The sequence below is a fragment of the Somniosus microcephalus genome, chromosome 23, assembly GCF_052327205.1.
Source record: "Somniosus microcephalus isolate GS21.2 chromosome 23, FLI_Smic_1.0, whole genome shotgun sequence".
Lineage (NCBI taxonomy): Eukaryota > Metazoa > Chordata > Chondrichthyes > Squaliformes > Somniosidae > Somniosus > Somniosus microcephalus.
In genome coordinates this window covers 30,916,159-30,934,597 of record NC_141009.1, presented here as the reverse complement: position 1 = coordinate 30,934,597, position 18,439 = coordinate 30,916,159, and the positions used below count along the sequence as shown (strand labels likewise).

The 18,439-nt window shown below is 42.9% G+C and overlaps 2 protein-coding genes across 5 annotated transcripts in view; one reads left to right on the top strand and one right to left on the bottom strand.

The window, feature by feature from the left end:
- The window catches only part of mrrf (mitochondrial ribosome recycling factor), a 67,695-nt gene extending 60,597 nt beyond the window's left edge, over positions 1–7,098 (bottom strand). Inside the window, exon 1 of one of the 4 annotated variants that reach the window (XM_085965719.1) lies at positions 6,926–7,098. The gene's annotated coding sequence lies outside the window, so the exon portion shown is untranslated. The remainder of the gene's footprint in view (positions 1–6,925) is intronic. The other 3 variants (XM_085965718.1, XM_085965722.1, XM_085965720.1) reach the window with 3 other exon arrangements.
- Positions 7,099–7,204: 106 nt separating this feature from the next.
- rbm18 (RNA binding motif protein 18) overlaps positions 7,205–18,439 on the top strand; it is a 34,200-nt gene continuing 22,965 nt past the window's right edge. Inside the window, exons 1-2 of the mRNA XM_085965723.1 lie at positions 7,205–7,316; positions 13,421–13,539. Of these exons, the coding sequence (XP_085821849.1) occupies positions 13,427–13,539 (113 nt within the window). The 5' untranslated portion in view covers positions 7,205–7,316; positions 13,421–13,426. The remainder of the gene's footprint in view (positions 7,317–13,420; positions 13,540–18,439) is intronic.

Here is an 18,439-nt window from a genome sequence, read left to right as displayed (position 1 = left end):
TGCAATTGATACAGGAAACTCTCGATTTACCGGCACCAAAGCAACCGGAAATCTCGGTTAACCGGCAAAATTCAGGAGTAGGTTCAGTTAAGTTTTTCTTCATATTAGTGGCCGTTTCTTGATTCTTGGCTGTGTAATCGGGGTTCCTGCACTTGTTGCTAAGCAACAGGGACGCTTGGTCTGTGGTCGGGCTTCTTGCACCTGTTGCTAAGCAACAGGGAAGCCTGGATTTGTGGCTGTGTACGGAGCTCTCGTACCTTTTAACTATAACTCTCTGTAATCCGGTACCACGCCGGTCCCGTCGGTGCCGGATAAAAAAAAGTGTCCTGTACTTTATTTCACTTTTTTTTAAAAATTTGTCTCCATCTTCTTTCATTTTACCATTCTGTGAATGAGAGACGAAGCAGCTGACCTACAGGCGATGCTCTCCCGAAACACTCGATTTGGGTGCTGGGATGTGCACAGGCTTATTGGCTCACAAACTAACCCTTTTCTCTGTGTCAGGAATCAGTCTTGAACACATGGCCGAGCATTCTGACACCGTACATTAGCATATAAACGTGCTATTCCATTACACCATGTTATTTCAGGAAAAACTATACTCCTTAACGAGTTACTATTTATAATTGAAGTTATAAGACTTAAAAGTAAAACCGTACTTGTGGCTTATTTATAGATCCATCAATAATGCTTTTCCAAGGCATTAAAGGTTTAACACTGAATGGAAACATCACTAAAATGGCAAACTTGCACTAACTGCAGATGTGGTTTCCTGGAGGTACAAAACACCGACTAGCAGTTCTTAGTTATTTATTTTGCCATTTACAGCTCCAAACCCCAAAAATAATTTAGTGCATATTATGTTATTTCAAGAATGTTACTCATCTTCATCAGAACATCATTTAGTTTATATCGCCTCTCCTCATTCTTCCTACCAAAATGCATCACTTTACACTTCTGTTAAATTTCATCTCATGTTTCTGTCCATTTCACCAGTCTATGCCCTCCTGAAGTCTGTTACGATCCTCCTCATTGTTTACTACATTTCCAAGTTGCATGTCATCTGTAAACTTTGAAATTTTGCTCTATATACCCAAATCCAGGTCATTAACATATGTCCTAAAACCGACACCTGGGGAACACCACTGTATACTTCCCTCCAGTCTGAAAAACAACTGTTCTCCACATTCAATGGATCATCCTCCGCCATTTCCGCCACCTCCAACGTGATCCCACCACCAAACACATCTTCCCCTCACCTCCCCTTTCAGCATTCCGAAGGGACCGCTCCCTCCACGACACCCTGGTCCACTCCTCAATCACCCCCTAACAGCCCTTCTCCTTCACCTGGCACCTTCCCGTGCAAGCGCAGGAGATGCAACACATGCCCTTTTACCTCCTCCCTTCCCACTGTCCAGGGCCCCAAACACCCCTTCCAGGTGAAACAGCGATTTACTTGTACTTCTTGCAATTTAGTATACTGTATTCGCTGCTCACGATGCGGTCTCCTCTACATTGGGGAGACCAAACGCAGATTGGGCGACCGCTTTGCGGAACACCTCCGTTCAGTCCGTAAGGTTGACCCTGAGCTTCCGGTCGCCTGTCACTTTAATTCACCGCTTCACTCCCACTCTGATCATTCTGTCCTCGGGCTATTGCATTGTTCCAATGAAGCTCAACGTAAGCTCGAGGAACAGCACCTCATCTTTCGATTGGGCACTTTGCAGCCTGCCGGACTCAACATTGAGTTCAACAATTTCTCATGCAGCATGATTTTTGCCATTCCCATTTGCAACATTTTATCTTTCCTGCCTCTTACAAAAGTACAGGGTGTTCTTTCTATTCCTTCCTCCCCTCCTAACCACCCCCCCCACCCCCCGTCTCTGCACCTGCTTAATATCGGTTACATCGCCAGCTTTTTCCAGTTCTGATGAAGGGTCCCAAACCTGAAACGTTAACTCTGTTTCTCTCTCTCCACAGATGCTGCCTGGCCTGCTGAGTATTTCCAGCATTTTCTGTTGTTATTTCAGAGTTCCAGCATCCACAGTATTTTGCTATTATGTTCACCACGACACTCTCCTTTCTCCCCATTCGTCAGTTTTGTAGCTGCATTGCCACTGTCCCTTTAATCCCATGGGCTTTAATTTTGCTAACAAGTCTATTATATGGTATTTTATCAAACACCTTTTGAAAGTCCATACACAACATCAACCGCAGTACCCTCATCGACCCTCTCCATTATTTCATAAAAGAACTCAAATCAAGTTACTCAAACACGATTTGCCTTTAACAAATCTGTGCTGACTTTCAGTTATTAGCCCATACTTTTCCAAGTGCCAATTAACTTTGTCCCGGATTATTGTCTCTAAAGTTTCCCCACCACCGACGTGAAGCTGACTGGCGTGTAATTGGCAGGTTTATCCCTCTTCCCTTTATTGAACAGGGGTGTAACCTTGCAATCCTCTGGCACCACTCCCGTACTTAATGAGGATTGGAAGATTGTAGCCAGAGCCTCTGCTATTTCAACTCTTACTTCCCTCAGTAACCTAGGATGCAGTCCATCTGGACCGGGTGACTTTTCTACTTTGAGTACCTCCTCTATCTATTTTTATCCTATCCAATCAGTATACATCCTCTCTTACTGCTACATTGGCAGCATCCACTTCTCTAGTAAAGATACATAGAAACATAGAAGATAGGAGCAGGAGTAGGCCATTCGGCCCTTCGAGCCTGCTCCGCCATTCAATGAGATCATGGCTGATCATCCAAATTCAGTACCCTGTCCTTGCCTTCTCCCCATATCCCTCGATCCCTTTAGCCTCAAGAAATATATCCGACTCTTTTTTGAATATATTTAATGAACTGGCCTCCACCGCCCTCTGTGGCAGAGAATTCCACAGGTTCACCACTCTCTGGGTGAAGAAATTCCTCCTCATTTCAGTCCTAAATGGCCTACCCCTTATCCTTAGACTATGACCCCTGGTTCTGGACTCCCCGGCCATCAGAAACATCCTTCCTGCATCTAGTCTGTCCAGGTCTGACAGAATTTTATAGGTTTCGATGAGATCCCCTCTCAATCTTCTAAACTCCAGTGAGCATAAGCCCAATCGACACAATCTCTCCTCATACGTCATTCCTGCCATCCAGCCTGGTGAATCTTCGCTGCACTCCTTCCATGGCAAGAACGTCCTTCCTCAGGTAAGGCGACCAAAACTGCACACAATACTCAAGGTGCGGTCTCACCAAGGCCCTGTACAACTGCAGCAAGACATCCTTGTTCCTGTACTCGAACCCTCTCGCTACGAAGGCCAACATACCATTTGCCTTCTTAACCACCTGCTGCACCTGCAAAGTACTCATTTAGTACCTCAGCTATGCCCGCTGCCTAATCAGTCCCACCCTTCCTTTTACTATTTATATGTCGATAAAAGACATTTGAGTTCCTTTTTTGTTAGCTGCTAATCTACTCTCAGGCTCTCTCTTTGCCCCTCTAATTCCCTTTTTTGGACCTCCTGTGTACTTCTATAGTCAGCTTGGTTCTCTACTGTATTATGAACCTCACATTTGTCATAAGCCTCCTTTTTCTGTTTCATTTTAATCTCTATATTTTTATTCATCCTTAGGGAGCTCTAGCTTTGGATGCCCTTCTTTTCCACCTCGTGGGAGTGTGTCGACTCTGTACCCAAAGGCCTCCCATTGTTTAATTACTGATGAAAAATCTCCTTTCCTCAAAAAACAATGGAAATGCAACTGGGCGAAAAAAACCGCCTCAACGCCATTTTCTAATCCCAGCTTCAGAAGAGCACCCAATGCTGCTATAGTATATGAATTTTCCATTTTCCACACGTCAATACAGTAGCCTTTGGCTGAGATTAACTGTTTAGCATTAATCTGAATCATATTTTATAGTATAGCTATGAGTACAAAAAACTAGACATAGAAACATAGAAGATAGGAGCAGGAGTAGGCCATTCGGCCCCTCGAGCCTGCTCCGCCATTTAATGAGATCATGGCTGATCATCCAAATTCAGTACCCTGTCCCTGCTTTCTCCCCATATCCCTTGATCCCTTTAGCCTTAAGAAATATATCTAACTCCTTCTTGAGTATATTTAATGAATTGGCCTCAACCGCCTTCTGTGGTAGAGAATTCCACAGGTTCACCACTCTCTGGATGAAGAAATTCCTCCTCATTTCAGTCCTAAATGGCTTACCCCTTATCCTTAGACAGTGACCCCTGGTTCTGGACTCCCCAACCATCGGGAACATCCTTCCTGCATCTAGTCTGTCTAGTCCTGTTAGAATTTTATAAGTTTCAATGAGATCCCCTCTCATTCTTCTAAACACCAGCGAGTATAAGCCCAATCGACCCAATCTCTCTTCATACGTCATTCTGCCATCCCAGGTATCAGCCTGGTGAATCTTCGCTGCACTCCCTCCATGGCAAGAACATCCTTCCTCAGATAAGGCGACCAAAACTGCACACAATACTCAAGGTGTGGTCTCACCAAGGCCCTGTGCAACTGCAGCAAGACATCCTTGCTCCTGTACTCGAACCCTCTCGCTATGAAGGCCAACATACCATTTTCCTTTTTAACTGCCTGCTGCACCTGCATGCTTACCTTCAGCGACTGGTGCACAAGGACACCCAGGTCTCGCTGCACTTCCCCTTCTCCCAATCTATTGCCGTTCAGATAATAATCTGCCTTCCTGTTTTTGGTCACCAAAGTGGATAACCTTGCATTTATCCACATTATATTGCATTTGCCATGCTTCTGCCCAATCACCCAACCTGTCCAAATCATACTGGAATTTCTCGGCATCCTCCTTACAGCACACACGCCCACCCAGACTGAGACCGACTGGACTTGGGTCCAAGAGGTCAAGGGTCACTGTTGTAACAGTCCTACCGCTACATCTACTGCTGAGTTTGCAATCTGGAAGTTACAGATCAATGGGTGTCCTTGAAAGAACTTGCATTTATGTAGCACTTTTCACATCCTCAGTATGTCCCAAAGCGCTTCAATTAAGTCACTATTGTAAAGCAGACAAACAGATATTACAACCTCAGCTGTTGAAATGGTGTCAGCCAATACTCTAACATGCTGTGTAACATGTTATACAAACAACAAAAGAGTTTTTAGGAACAGGATAAAGCAATCGCCTTAATAAATCTGGCCTTTTTCGAATAATCTAATCTCCACCTACCCATCTTCATGCCATATTCCACCATTTTTTTAAAATCAAGAAACATACCTATCAAAAAAAATCTGCTTGATTTCCTTTCTTGCTCCTAACTTTTAAACTTGTGTCCCCAGTAATGGAACTCTCATCAGTGAAATATTTGACTTGATTAGCTTTGTTAATCCATTTGACAACGGTAAAAGTCTCTTTTTCCCCTAAAGAAAATTAGCTCAATTTCATTGACCTTCCATCATAGCTTTGATTATTAATAATCAGCATCATTTTTATTGCTCATCTGTACAGAATCTCAAGGGCAATGATCTGTCTCCTATGACTAGGTGGCCAGAAGTGCATAAATTACTTAAAATGGGATCTGTCTGCTGAACACCTTAGACACAGCAACAATAAAATCTAAGTAGGAAAAATATGCCAAACATTCCTTTATTTAGTTGTGGGAAAACAAGCAGGAACAGTAAAAATCTAGCAAAAAGCTACTCACTCATCCCTGCAAATGTATTTTACACAGTCCTTCATCAACACAAATCAAACAATTTGTCTCAACTTTATCACCAAAATGAACTGGTATTGGACAACCTTCTGATCAATGAAAACAAGTATAAATACTGTACCACTATGCCACAGAAAATAAAACAAACTCCCCTGCTTTAATACGATAAGCGAATGCCTTTGAAGGGAGAAAACTTATTTAGTTGCTGGACAGCATTCATGTCCTGAACTGCATCCCCCCATCCCTATCGTATTTATAATTTAAATTATATGATTACTATAAAGCATAATAATTTATGATCACACAGGGCTGGTCTCTGACATCTGTAAGTAACATGACCCACTAAAGTGGAACAGAAATGCCACTAAAGGACATGTGGACTGAAGCCATGGCATGTTAAGGGGGTGGAGACAGTGAAGCGGGGATGTTTTCACCTTTACCCAAGGTCATCTTATTAAAGTGGCCGATATCCCATGATTATTGTTGTAGTCAGCTTGGGAACAATTATAGAATGGTTACAGCACAGAAGGAGGCCATTCAGGCTGTCAAGCCTATGCCAGCTCTCTAAGAACACTTCAGCTAGTCCCCACTTCCCCACAACCCCACAGCCCTGCAATTATTTTCCCTTCAGGTACTTATGCAATTCCTTTTGAAAGCCACGATTGACTCTGCCCCCACCACCCTCTCAGGCAGTGCATTCCAGATCCTAACCACTCGCTGAGTAAAAAAGCTTTTCCTCACGTCGTCTTTGGTTCTTCTACCAATCACCTTAAATCTGTGTCTTCTGGTTCTCGACCCTTCCACCAATGGGATCAGTTTCTCGCTATCTACTCTGTCTGGACTTCTCATGATTTTGAACACCTCTATCAAATCTCCTCTTCACCTTCTCTGCTCCAAGGAGAACAATCCCAATTTGTCCAGTCCGTCCATGTAACTGAAGTCTCTCATCCCTGGAACCATTCTTGTAAATCTTTTCTGCACCCTTTCTAAGGCCTTCACATCCTTCCTAAAGTGCGGTGCCCAGAATTGGACACAATACTCCAGTTGAGGCCGAACCAGTGTTTTATAAAAGTTCATCATAACTTCCTTGCTTTTGTACTCTATGCCTCTATTTATGAAGCCCAGGATCCCGTATGCTTTTTTAACCGCTTTCTCAACCTGCTCTGCCACCTTTAACGATTTGTGCACATATACCCCCAGGTCTCTCTGTTCATGCACCCACTTTAGGATCGTACCCTTTAGTTTATATTGCCTACTCCTCGTTCTTCCTACCATTAGACTGGAAAGCCAGCGGGTTAAAGGCTCCCCGGCTCCTCCTGTTGTTCGCCTTCTTGGGACATCCGGGGGAACCACAGGACCCCGAGCTAGCTGCCCTGGTCTGCTCGGCCTCAGAACTACATTACCCAGAAGGGCGGCGGGTGTGCGCGCGCACGGAAGTCTACGCACGTTGGCCGCGTGAGGCCTCATGGGTAATGTAGTCCACTTCCCGCCCACCCTCGCACCGACAGGAAGCGCACGGCGCGGGTTGAAAGGTCAAGCCATTGGCTTGACCGGATGTCGTTGACAGGAGGAGGAGGCGGCGGTGGTGGTGGTGAGAACGGAGGGGGAATGAAAACTTCACCCGAGGTAATCGGCGGATGGCGTGAGGGCCGCAAGGGACTCGCATCGAGTTGGGCGGCCTGAGGTTTATGACGATCAAATCGGCGGTGGGAGTTGAAATAAAGCAAATGGCGCCCCCCTCCCCTACCGCACCGCTTGGAAGGCCATGTCCCGCAATCCAAGCGGATTTTATCACTGGCCTCTCCTAATCCAGGGCGCCCGCGGGGTGGGTGGGGGGACACAACTTGGCCGTGGTCCGCCATCTGAGGTAGAGGTTTTTGTCGCTCTGGGAGTTGCTGCCGCAGTGACCGAGGGCCCCGCAGACTCTCTCTCACTAGCTCGGGTATTCGCGCCCCCTCCCTCCCATCGTTGCGTTGACAATTCCCCGGGGTAATACGACTCAGACAGACAACCACCCCACCCACCCCTGTCGACCTGACAGCGCTTGGAAACTTGTGCCATTGCGGTTCTTGTGCAGATTTCTCAGGAGGTTGTAAAGAAAAACAATGCACCGAACAGCAGTTCCTTCAGCATCTGTAACCTATACGATTATGAGGGGGGATTGACAGGGTAGATGCTGAGATGCTGCTTCCCCTGGCTGGAGAGTCTAGAACTAGGGGGGTCATAGTTTCAGGATAAGGGGCCATAGGATTACATATGGCACAGAAACAGGCTATTCAGCTCAACCAGTCCATGCTGGCGTATATAGATGCTCCACATGAGCCTCCTCCCATCTTTCCTCATCTAAATCTATCAGCATAACCCTCTATTCCCTTTTCCCTCATATGCTTGTCTAGTCTCCCCTTAAAAGCATCTATACTATTTGCTTCAACCACTCCCTGTGATAGCAAGTTCCACATTCTCATCACTCTTTGGGTAAAAAAGTTTCTTCTGAATTCCCTATTGGATTTCTTGGTGACTATCTTATATTGATGGCCTCTAGTTATGCTCTTCCCCACAAGTGGAAACATTCTCTCTGTATTTACTCTATAATTTTAAAGACTTCTATTAGGTCACACTTCAGCCTTTTATCAAGAGAAAAGAGACCCAGCCCGTTCATCCTTTCCTGATGGGTATACCCCCTCATTTCTGGTATCATCCTTGTAAATCTTCTCTGCACCCTCTCAAGTGCCTCTATATCTTTTTTATAATATTGCGACCAGAACTGTACGCAGTACTCCAAGTGTAGTCTAACCAAGGTTCGATACAGGTTTAGCATAACTTCCCTACTTTTCAATTCTATACCTCTAGAAATAAACCCTAGTGCTTGATTTGCTTTTTTTATGGCCTTGCTAGCCTGTGTCGCAACTTTGTGATTTGTGAATTTGTACTCCGAGATCCCTTTGTTCCTCTACCCCACCTAGACTCGCACCCTCCAAGTGATAAGTGACCTCTCTATGCTTCCTACCAAAATGTAATACCTCACATTTATCTGTGTTGAACTTAATTTGCCAATTATATGCCCATTCTGTAAGTTTATTAATGTCCTCCTGTAATTTGTTGCAGTCCTCCTCAGTATTGACTATCTTCCCCCCCCCCCCCCCAAAATTTGGTGTCATCCATAAATTTAGAAATTGTTTTTGATTCCAAAGTCTAAATCGTTGATGTAAATTGTGAACAGCAGTGGTCCCAGCACTAATTCTTGTGGAACACCACTTCCCACCTTCTGCCACTGTGAGTAAATACCCTTTACTCCCACTCTCTGCTTTCAGTCCTGAAGCCATCCAGAAATCCATTCTGCTACTTGTCCCCTGACTCCGCATTCTCTGACCTTGTTCATCAGCCTATTATGGGGTACCTTATCGAAGGCCTTTTGAAAATCCAGATAAATGACATCTACTGCATTACCATTGTCTACTCTCTCTGTTATCTCTTCAAAAAATTCAATAAGGTTGGTCAAGCAAGGGAAGCAAGCCCAACAAGGGAGGATTCGCTATTTGATCTAGTAATGGGGAATGAACCAGAACAGATTAGAGAAGTAGAAGTCGGGGAACATATAGGCAGTAGTGACCATAATATACGTTTTAAGATGATAATTGAGAAAGACATGAGTATGACAAAAACTAGGTTAATAGATTGGAGAAAAGCTGATTTTTGAGGGGCTGAGAAGAGAACTTGGGTGGGGGAATGGGCAACGGTATTGGCAAACAACAATGTAGAACAGCAATGGGAAACATTTAAAATGGTGTTCAACACAGTGCAGGAAAAATATATTCTGCTAAAAGGAAAGAACAAACTAAACAATAATGAGACTCCATGGATGAATAAAGCCATAAGAGAATAATTGAGGGCAAGGAAAGAGGCATACATTAAGTACATAGACAGCAGGGGAGTGCATGATAAGGGAGAATACGAAAAGATTAGGAGAGAAGTTTAAAAAAAAAAAGCAATTAGGGAGGCAAAGAGGATCTATGAAATTAAATTATCAAGGAACATAAAACAAAATAGTAAAATACTTTATAGGCACATCAATAAAAAAAGGAAGGTTGGGATGGGAATAGGGCCATTAAGGGATAGACAGGACAATACCACAGGTAATGATAGAGAGATGGCAGAAATATTAAATTATTATTTTGCTTCGGTATTTACCAGGGAGATAGAACAGGTGGACATGACATTGGATGATGAGATTAGTAATGAGATAAGTGCATTTAAAATGAAAAAGGGGATATATTAAATAAACTAACCAAACTCAAAGATAATTAAACCCCTGGCCTGGATGGATTGCATCTACGCATTTTAAATGAATCTAGGGAAGAGATAGCAGAGACATTACTACGGATATTTAATAATTCGTTAGAAAATGGTGTACTGCCAGAGGACTGGCGGATAGCTAATGTTCTATCACCCTTAAATATTGGTATTACATGTCCAGGGAATTACAGACCAGTCAGCTTAACATCAGTGGTAGGAAAAATAATGGAATCCCCACTAAAGGAGAAAATAGAAGAACATCTAGGAACCAAAAATATAATAGTGAATAGTCAGCGTGGATTTCAAAAGGGAAAGTCTTGCTTGACCAACCTTATTGAATTTTTTGAAAAGGTAAGAGAGAGAGTAGACAAGGGTAATGCAGTAGATGTAATTTATCTGGATTTTCAAAAGGCCTTCGATAAGGTTACCCCATAATAGACTGATGAACAAGGTCAGAGTGCGGAGTCGGGACAAGTCGATACTGAGGAGGAATGCAGCAAATTACAGATAAATGTGAGGTATTACATTTTGGTAGGAAGAATAGGGAGGCCACTTATCACTTGGAGGGTGCGAGTCTAGATGGGGTAAAGGAACGAAGGGATCCGAGTGCAAATACACAAATCACTAAAAGTTGCGACACAGTTTAGCAAGGCCATAAAAAAAGCAAATCAAGCACTAGTGTTTATTTCTAGAGGTTCAGAATTGAAAAGTAGGGAAGTTATGCTAAACCTGTATCGAACCTTGGTTAGGCTACACTTGGAGTACTGCATACAGTTCTGGTCGCCATATTATAAAAAGGATATCGAGGCACTGGAGAGGGTGCAGAGAAGATTTGCGAGGATGATACTAGAAATGCGAGGGCATACCTATCAGGAAAGGATGAACAGGCTGGGTCTCTTTACTCGCAAAAAGAAGGCTGAGGGGTGACCTAATAGAGGTCTTTAAAATTAGAAAAATGTTGATAGAGTGGATAGAGAGAGTGTTTCCACTTGTAGGGAAGAGCATAACTAGAGGCCATCAATATACGATAGTCACCAAGAAATCCAATAGAGAATTCAGAAGAAACTTCTTTACCCAAAAGAGTAGTGAGAATGTGGAACTCGCTACCACAGGGAGTGGTTGAAGCGAATAGTATCGATTCTATTTAAGGGGAGGTTAGACAAGCATATGAGGGAAAAGGGAATAGAGGGTTATGCTGATAGATGAGGAAAGACTGGAGGAAGCTTGTGTGCAGCATAAACGCCGGCATGGACTGGTTGGGCCGAATGGCCTGTTTCTGTGCCATATATCCTATGTCATGCGCCCTTTTTCTGCTTCATCTTACTCTCTATCTCTTTCGTCATCCAGGGAGCTCTGGCTTTTGTTGCCCTACCTTTCCCCTTCGTGGGAATGTACCTCAAGTGTAGCCGAACCATCTCCCCTTTAAAGGCAGCCCATTGTTCCATTACAGTTTTGCTTGCCAATCTTTGATTCCAATTTACCCGGGCCAGATCCGTTCTCGACCCAGTGAAATTTGCCTTCCTGCAGTTAAGTATTGCAGGGAAAATGTTCTAACTTGTACAGGGTGGTTTGCTGTACTTCTTCAGCACTATTATATTCTAATGCATGTTGGAGGCCATGAAAATTAAGGTCTGAATGATGATGTCAATTTTTGTATTTTGCAGTTACTTCTGAATTGGCTTTAGTGTGTTTGTTTGTGAAGAAACATTTCCGGTCTTCAGTCCTAAATTTGCCATTTGCTGCTTTGAGTCTGAGCTCTCCTGCCCTGATGTGACAATTTGATTTGAAACAGTTGTCCAGATTTTCTTTTCTGTACTCTTCAGTATCTTCCCTTATTTGCCTCCTTTTCAAGGCTAGAAAGCCCAAGTTTGTGTGTTATTCCTCATAACTCTGTTCCGTGCTGAGGATCAGCCTCATGTCTCCTCTCGCCATTGTCTCTAGGGCTTGCATGTCTCTCTTTGTCTTGGTGACCAGAATTACTACTCGAGATGCAGTCTGATTTTAGCTTTCAGTGCTCTATCTTCCAACTTGGGAATCACTGACTTTACTGTATAATTCAGCATTCCATCTACTCTGATTGCTGCTTTGCAGTGATTAAACATGCAAAGTGCTAAGTCTGCTACCCCTCTCTGGTCTTTGAATTTCACCCTTGGATATTCTGACACAATTCATTATGTATATCATAATTATTTTTTACTGCACAAAACAGTTCACGTATCTGTATTTAAAATTTTTTACGTTTTTTTTCCTCCTTCCTTCCCCGCCCCTTTATTCAATTGTCTCCTCCTGTTTCCTGACTGTTGTAAGTCTTGTGCAGTTTTGATTTCACTGGGGCTGGCCACCCTCTGATATCCCTTCCTAAATCAGTATTCTTCACGTGTGAGCCTCTGTGGAAAAATTACAGGTGAACCAGACCCCGTCCTTTGGCCACAAGTGTGCACTTTCCAGCTGTGGCCGCTGGCTAGCGATCATAAGCCGCTATTCTGCCTGTGGTCTGGTAAAATCGGCTAATTCAACACAGGCAGGATTGGACCAATTGCTTTTCTGCTCTGTATGGCTGAGTTCCACATTGGACATAAAATTACCAACTGAACCCCTGGAGCAGGGAGCTGGCTTTTTGTTTGTACGTACACAGTGGTCAAGGGTATTGGAGGGGGTGGCGGGGGGATTGTGGTGTATTGACCATTTCCTATGTTAAATGGTAAAACATGCTAGTGTATTTTGTAGTCAAAACAGCATGGTTCCTTAAGTCAGTTGGAAAATGGCAGTTTAATTCAGCCAGTGCCTATTTTAATGGTAAATGTAGAATTGATAGTAAGTTGGGTTTTACTCATGTAATTCACACAATCAAGAATATAGTTTGTACTGTCTTGTACCTGTCATTATTTGAAGACAAATGAAAAGAGAATTCTTGAAGTGGCTGAATTAATAATGTGGCCTTTTGATTCTTCTTGAGGTGTCAGTCTTGGCTCAGTGGTAGAACTCTCGTCTCTGCGTCAGAAGGTTGGCTGTTGGGTTCAAGTCCCACTCCAGAGACTCAAGGCACATAATCCAGGCTGACACTTCAGTGCTGCACTGAGGGAGTGCTGCACTGCCGGAGATGCCGTCTTTCAGATGAGACATTAAACCGGGGCCCTATCTGCCCTCTCGGGTGGACGTAAAAGATCTCATGGCATTATTCAAAGAAGAGCAGGAAGTTCTCCCCGGTGTCCTAGCCAATATTTATCCCTGAACCAACATCACTAAAAACAGCAGATGATCTGGTCATTTATCTCATTACTGTGAGTGGGGCCTTGCTATGCACAAATTGGTTGCTGCGTTTCCCACATTACATCAGTGACTACACTTCAAAAGTACTTCATTGGCTGTAAAGCACTTTGGGACGTCCTGGGGTCGTGATAAATGCTATATAAATGCAAGTTCGTTCTTTCTTGTAGTGACGTATGGGGACTGAAAATGAATCTCTTCCATTGGAGAATGCTTCTATTTTGTCTGAAAGCTCCTCACAAGAGGGACATCGACTCTGGATTGGCAATCTCGATTCCAGGTTAACTGAGTAAGTACGGTAAATGTTGGTTTGTTTTCCAAATAGAGAGTTCAGATTCAAAATTTTGTCACTGCTGCCTGTAAGCATTGTGCTGAATAAAAAAAAAACTTCTTTTTTAATGCCTACATTCATGTTGGTTGCTAAATAAATATCAAATACATATTTTCAGTTCTGTGTTACACCTGTCTTCTGCCGAACAGGATCAAAATAACTTAAATCTAATGTCTGTAAAGTATTGTACCATGACGGGTAACAATTAAATATTGATTTTAAAATTATTAATCTAGTTCACAACAAAAAATCACTCCTAATTTGGCACAGATTCTCTTTTTTGTTATACCTTCATTTTACATTTTCCCCCACTGTTCTGTTCTACGTTTTAGTGGAAACAGCTCAGTTGACTTATCCAATTTAAACAAATCAGTTGGGCAAGTCAAAGACTTCATAATTAGATGCAGCTGATAAATAAATACCACATACATATTTTTAGTTCTGTATTACACCTGTTTTCTGTGGAGGAGGATCAAAATGACAAATCTAATGTCTGTACAGTATTGTACCATGATGGGTAATGATCAGATATTTCAACAAACTCAAGGGTTCCTGTTTTACAGCCGTGACATAACACACACTGAGCTTTAAAAATGTTTTAAAAAGCTGCAACTAATTATGAAGCCTGTTTACTAAATTATAAGGAATACATTGCTAAGTTTTTTTTTTGTACAAGGTTACATAGAATTACATTATATAGAATATACAGCACAGAAACGGGCCATTCGGTCCAACTAGTCTGTGCTGATGTTTATACTCCACACGAGTCTCCTCCCGTTCCATCTGCCTCATCTCAGTCCTTCAGCATATCTCTTTATTCGCTTATGTGATCTGGGCGTCGCTGGCAAGGCCAGCATTTATTGCCCATCCCTAGTTGCCCTTGAGAAGGTGGTGGTGAGCCACTGCCTTGAACCGCTGCAGTCCGTGTGGTGAAGGAACTCCCACAGTGCTGTTAGGGAGGGAGTTCCAGGATTTTGACCCAGCGACAGTGAAGGATCGATGATATACTTCTAAGTCAGGATGGTGTGTGATTTGGAGGGGAACTTGGAGGTGGTGGTGTTCCCATGCGCCTGCTGCCCTTGCCCTTCTAGGTGGAAGAGGTTGCGTGTTTGGGAGGTGCAGCCGAAGAAGCCTTGGCGAGTTGCTGCAGTGCATCTTGTAGATGGTATACACTGCAGCCACAGTACGCCGGTGGTGGAGGGAGTGAATGTTTAAGGTGGTGGATGGGGTGCCAATCAAGCGGGCTGCTGTGTCCTGGATGGTGTCGAGCTTCTTGAGTGTTGTTGGAGCTGCACTCATCCAAGCAAGTGGCGAGTATTCCATCACACTCCTTACTTGTGCCTTGTAGATGGTAGAAAGGCTTTGGGGAGTCAGGAGGTGAGACACTCGCCACAGAATACCTAGCCTCTGACCTGCTCTTGTTGCCACAGCATTTATGTGGCTGGTCCAGTTAAGTTTCTGGTCAATGGTAACCCCCCAGGATGTTGATTAGTGGGAGATTTGGCGATGGTAATGCCGTTGAATGTCAAGGGTAGGTGGTTAGACTCTCGCTTGTTGGAGATAGTCATTGCCCATCTTATTTTAATACACAATAGCACCAGAATATTTGTTTTGTCCGGTCAGGTATCTGAGGAAGGGACTAGGCCATTCAATTCAAATGCAAGCATCTTGTGGGATTTGTTAGAATTTGTGTTCGGCAACTCTATTTGAATTTAATATACATACATGTTTAAATTTCCTGTGTCCCAGTTATTTAAAACACTTCTATCTTGTTCTAATTTAGTGGCCTATCTAAAACCACCAGTGAGAGAGAGGCCAGAGACTCCAATGACAGTCAGCAATAAAACAGCACATATATGATTAATATTCAGGGACAATTTATCCAGTCCAGTTCATATTGAAGTTTAGTTATTTTCTGATGAGGGACTGTACAGTGTTTTATTGCTGCAGTTGACTTATCTTTTTACTGTTTAAAAAATCTCTTTGGCAGTTTTATTGCCTAAGCCACAGTCTGGTGTTTATTCTATTCCCTTACAAAGTTGAGGAAGATCATGTGAGGACATAAGATATTATCAGTAAGCTGAAATACAGTCATCAGAGGTTTTCTATTTGACGCTGGAGCTCACTGCGAGTTACCCAGCTATTGGGCAGGTGAAGGGGTGAGGGCTTGCCTGCAGGTGTGGTCTGAGATGCTGAACCTGAGAAATACCTGGAGTGAAAAAAAAACTCAATGTTAACGAGCTGCATTTTCATTAGGTAGACTATGTGAACTCTAAGTGATTGTGTCAGCTCTGCAGGCTCAATGGTTACTGTTGGGATTCATTAGTCATCCTAAAATGTGAGTCGCAGTGGCCACTAAAATGTTGAGGCAGATCTAATCGTAGTACGGTAATGTATCTATGGGCGATGCCAGTATCCTTGTAGTTCAGCATCTCCTTTGTGATTAAAATTAGCCATGCAGGTAATGGATTACTTGGTCATTTTATATCTCTATCTACCCTCTTGATAAATCTGTATTACAGATGTTTGCTTTTCTACAAGTGGTTAGCAGAATTGAATTACTGTACTAAATACTTCATAATTGCAGTATTTTCTAAATAAACTAGGACACTTGTAATTTATTTGGTGTAGGAATGTCGCAAAAGGCTAATGTATTTAGAAATGCTAATTAGATTTTAAAAAGGTGAATAGTACTATACTGAAACTGTTCTCTGCCCAAAGTACGTCGAGGTAGGTTTAAGTTGCTATTATTAGATTAAACCTCCGCTTTCATACTGTAAGAAGTTGTAGCAGGGCTATGTCAGAATAAACTAGCTTTGTTCCTCAGGGTACAATCACTGGTGATGATTGATTTAGCGTATGTGGTTGACTGCTGTTTTATTGCTTTCGGTGTTTTGGATATTATTGTTTTGAAAGAAGCCTTGACTCTAATGACAAAAAGTTTTGAATAGTTGTAGTAGTGCCAGGCGGAAAGCCAGAGGAAGAGGAAAGAGAGGCGAATTGGGAAGGCTGCTGTTGTGACTCACGTTCACATCAGTTGTCAGGAAGTAGAAGGCAAACTTGGCCAACAGTAATGTGCATGACCACTCCTTTCTGGGCAGCTGGGAGCTTGTTAATTGTGACTGCTGTCAGTCTAAAGCCTGCTTTTAGAGAATGTAACGAGTGTTTGGGTGTATTTTACTGACTGAACCAAAATCTATTATTACATGCAAGCGGCAGAATGACATCAAAATGTTATTCAATGAAATTCTTGTCATGTCAGTTTAGCCAGCTTTTGTCAGGTTCATGTTGTATTGTCTCAGATTTTGACCAGTTTCTGATATAAAAACTGTCAAAATAATTGCACTACTATCTTTTTAAGTTGTGGTAAATGAGCACATAGCACTTCATTGAGAGGCTGGCTGCTAAATGATAGTTTTGACAGAAACTAAGGTACAGTATTTACATATGAACATACAAAAATAATGGCAGGAATAGACCATCTGATCCATCAAGCCTTCCCCACACAATCGTAATGTGTGAAGCATCATGATTGGACACCGCCTGCTCAGCAGCAGCAGTAATCTCCTAGATAGATAAAAACCCACAGACAATTGGGGGGAGAAAATCTGGAAAATCCCTCTCCGACCTCTTAGCCGATCAAAACTAGCCCAGGAGACCACCTTGATCATACTTCTATTACTTGGTATTTCACCTACCTTAAGACGTGATCTCCACCCCAGCCACAAACAAGTCCCACTCTCCTTGTAGGTATTCAGAGAGTCAGCTCTCACCGCATGAACCGGTAGCTTGTTTCATAGGTCAACTATCCTCTGGCAAAAGCAGAACCGCCTAACAAATAACCTAGTCCTACCATTGTGCAACTTGGATCGGGGGACCAAAGGTCATGAGTATATCAGTAGGAACACAGTCTAGCCACTTAACTATTTTACATACCTCACCTGAAGTCTACACACCTCTAAAGTGAATAGACCCAGCTTTTTAAGCCTATCTGAATAACTACGGTTGTTTAAGCTGGGAATCATTCTTTTGGTCCTCCTCTGAACCTTTTCCAAAGCCTCTCTCACCAACTGTATGAGGGGTCCAAAACTGGACACAGTGTTCTAAATGTGGTCCAACCAAGGTTTATTATACAAGGACAAAATGGTGTGCTTTGTTTTATATTAAATAGTCCTGTTAACATACTAATTCCCTATTTGCCTTGGCTATGGCTTCTTGGCATTGGTCATGACCTTTAGAGAATTCTGAACTATAATGCCAAGGTCCTTTTCTTTCTCATCCAATTTTGGTTCTGTTCCATGTGAAGTGCAAGTATACTTGGTGTTGGTCCTTCCCACATGCATAGCATTACACTTAAGTACATTAAATACCATTTTCCAGAGTTTGACCCATTCTCGCAGTGCATCGAAATCTTCTTGCAGAAACTTGTTCTCCACAGTCCTAACACTTGCACAAATTGTTGTTGTATCATCTGTGAACGCCTATATCCAGGTCATTTAGATAGTAAAAAGCAGTGGCCTTCATACCGATTCCTGTGCGACACCATTGGTCCAATGTAGCAATTTCTCACTGACTCCAAGATTCTGCCTTGCAGAGTAATCTGTTGTGAGGTACAGTCCACACTGTTTATCCCACACATGCCGTTTATGTCTGATTCCATCAGGTGTTTTAAGCTGTCTGTTTCTCCTAAAGGCTGCATTTTTTTTCCTGCAGTGTGACTGGGCCATCCATCATATTTCAATTTAGCCTTGTGCATTTGTTACTATATCATCAGCCAGTGGAAACCATCTTTTACTTTTTACCCTCTCAAAACCTTTCATAATTTTGAAACCGTCTAGTAGATTCCCCCATTACCATT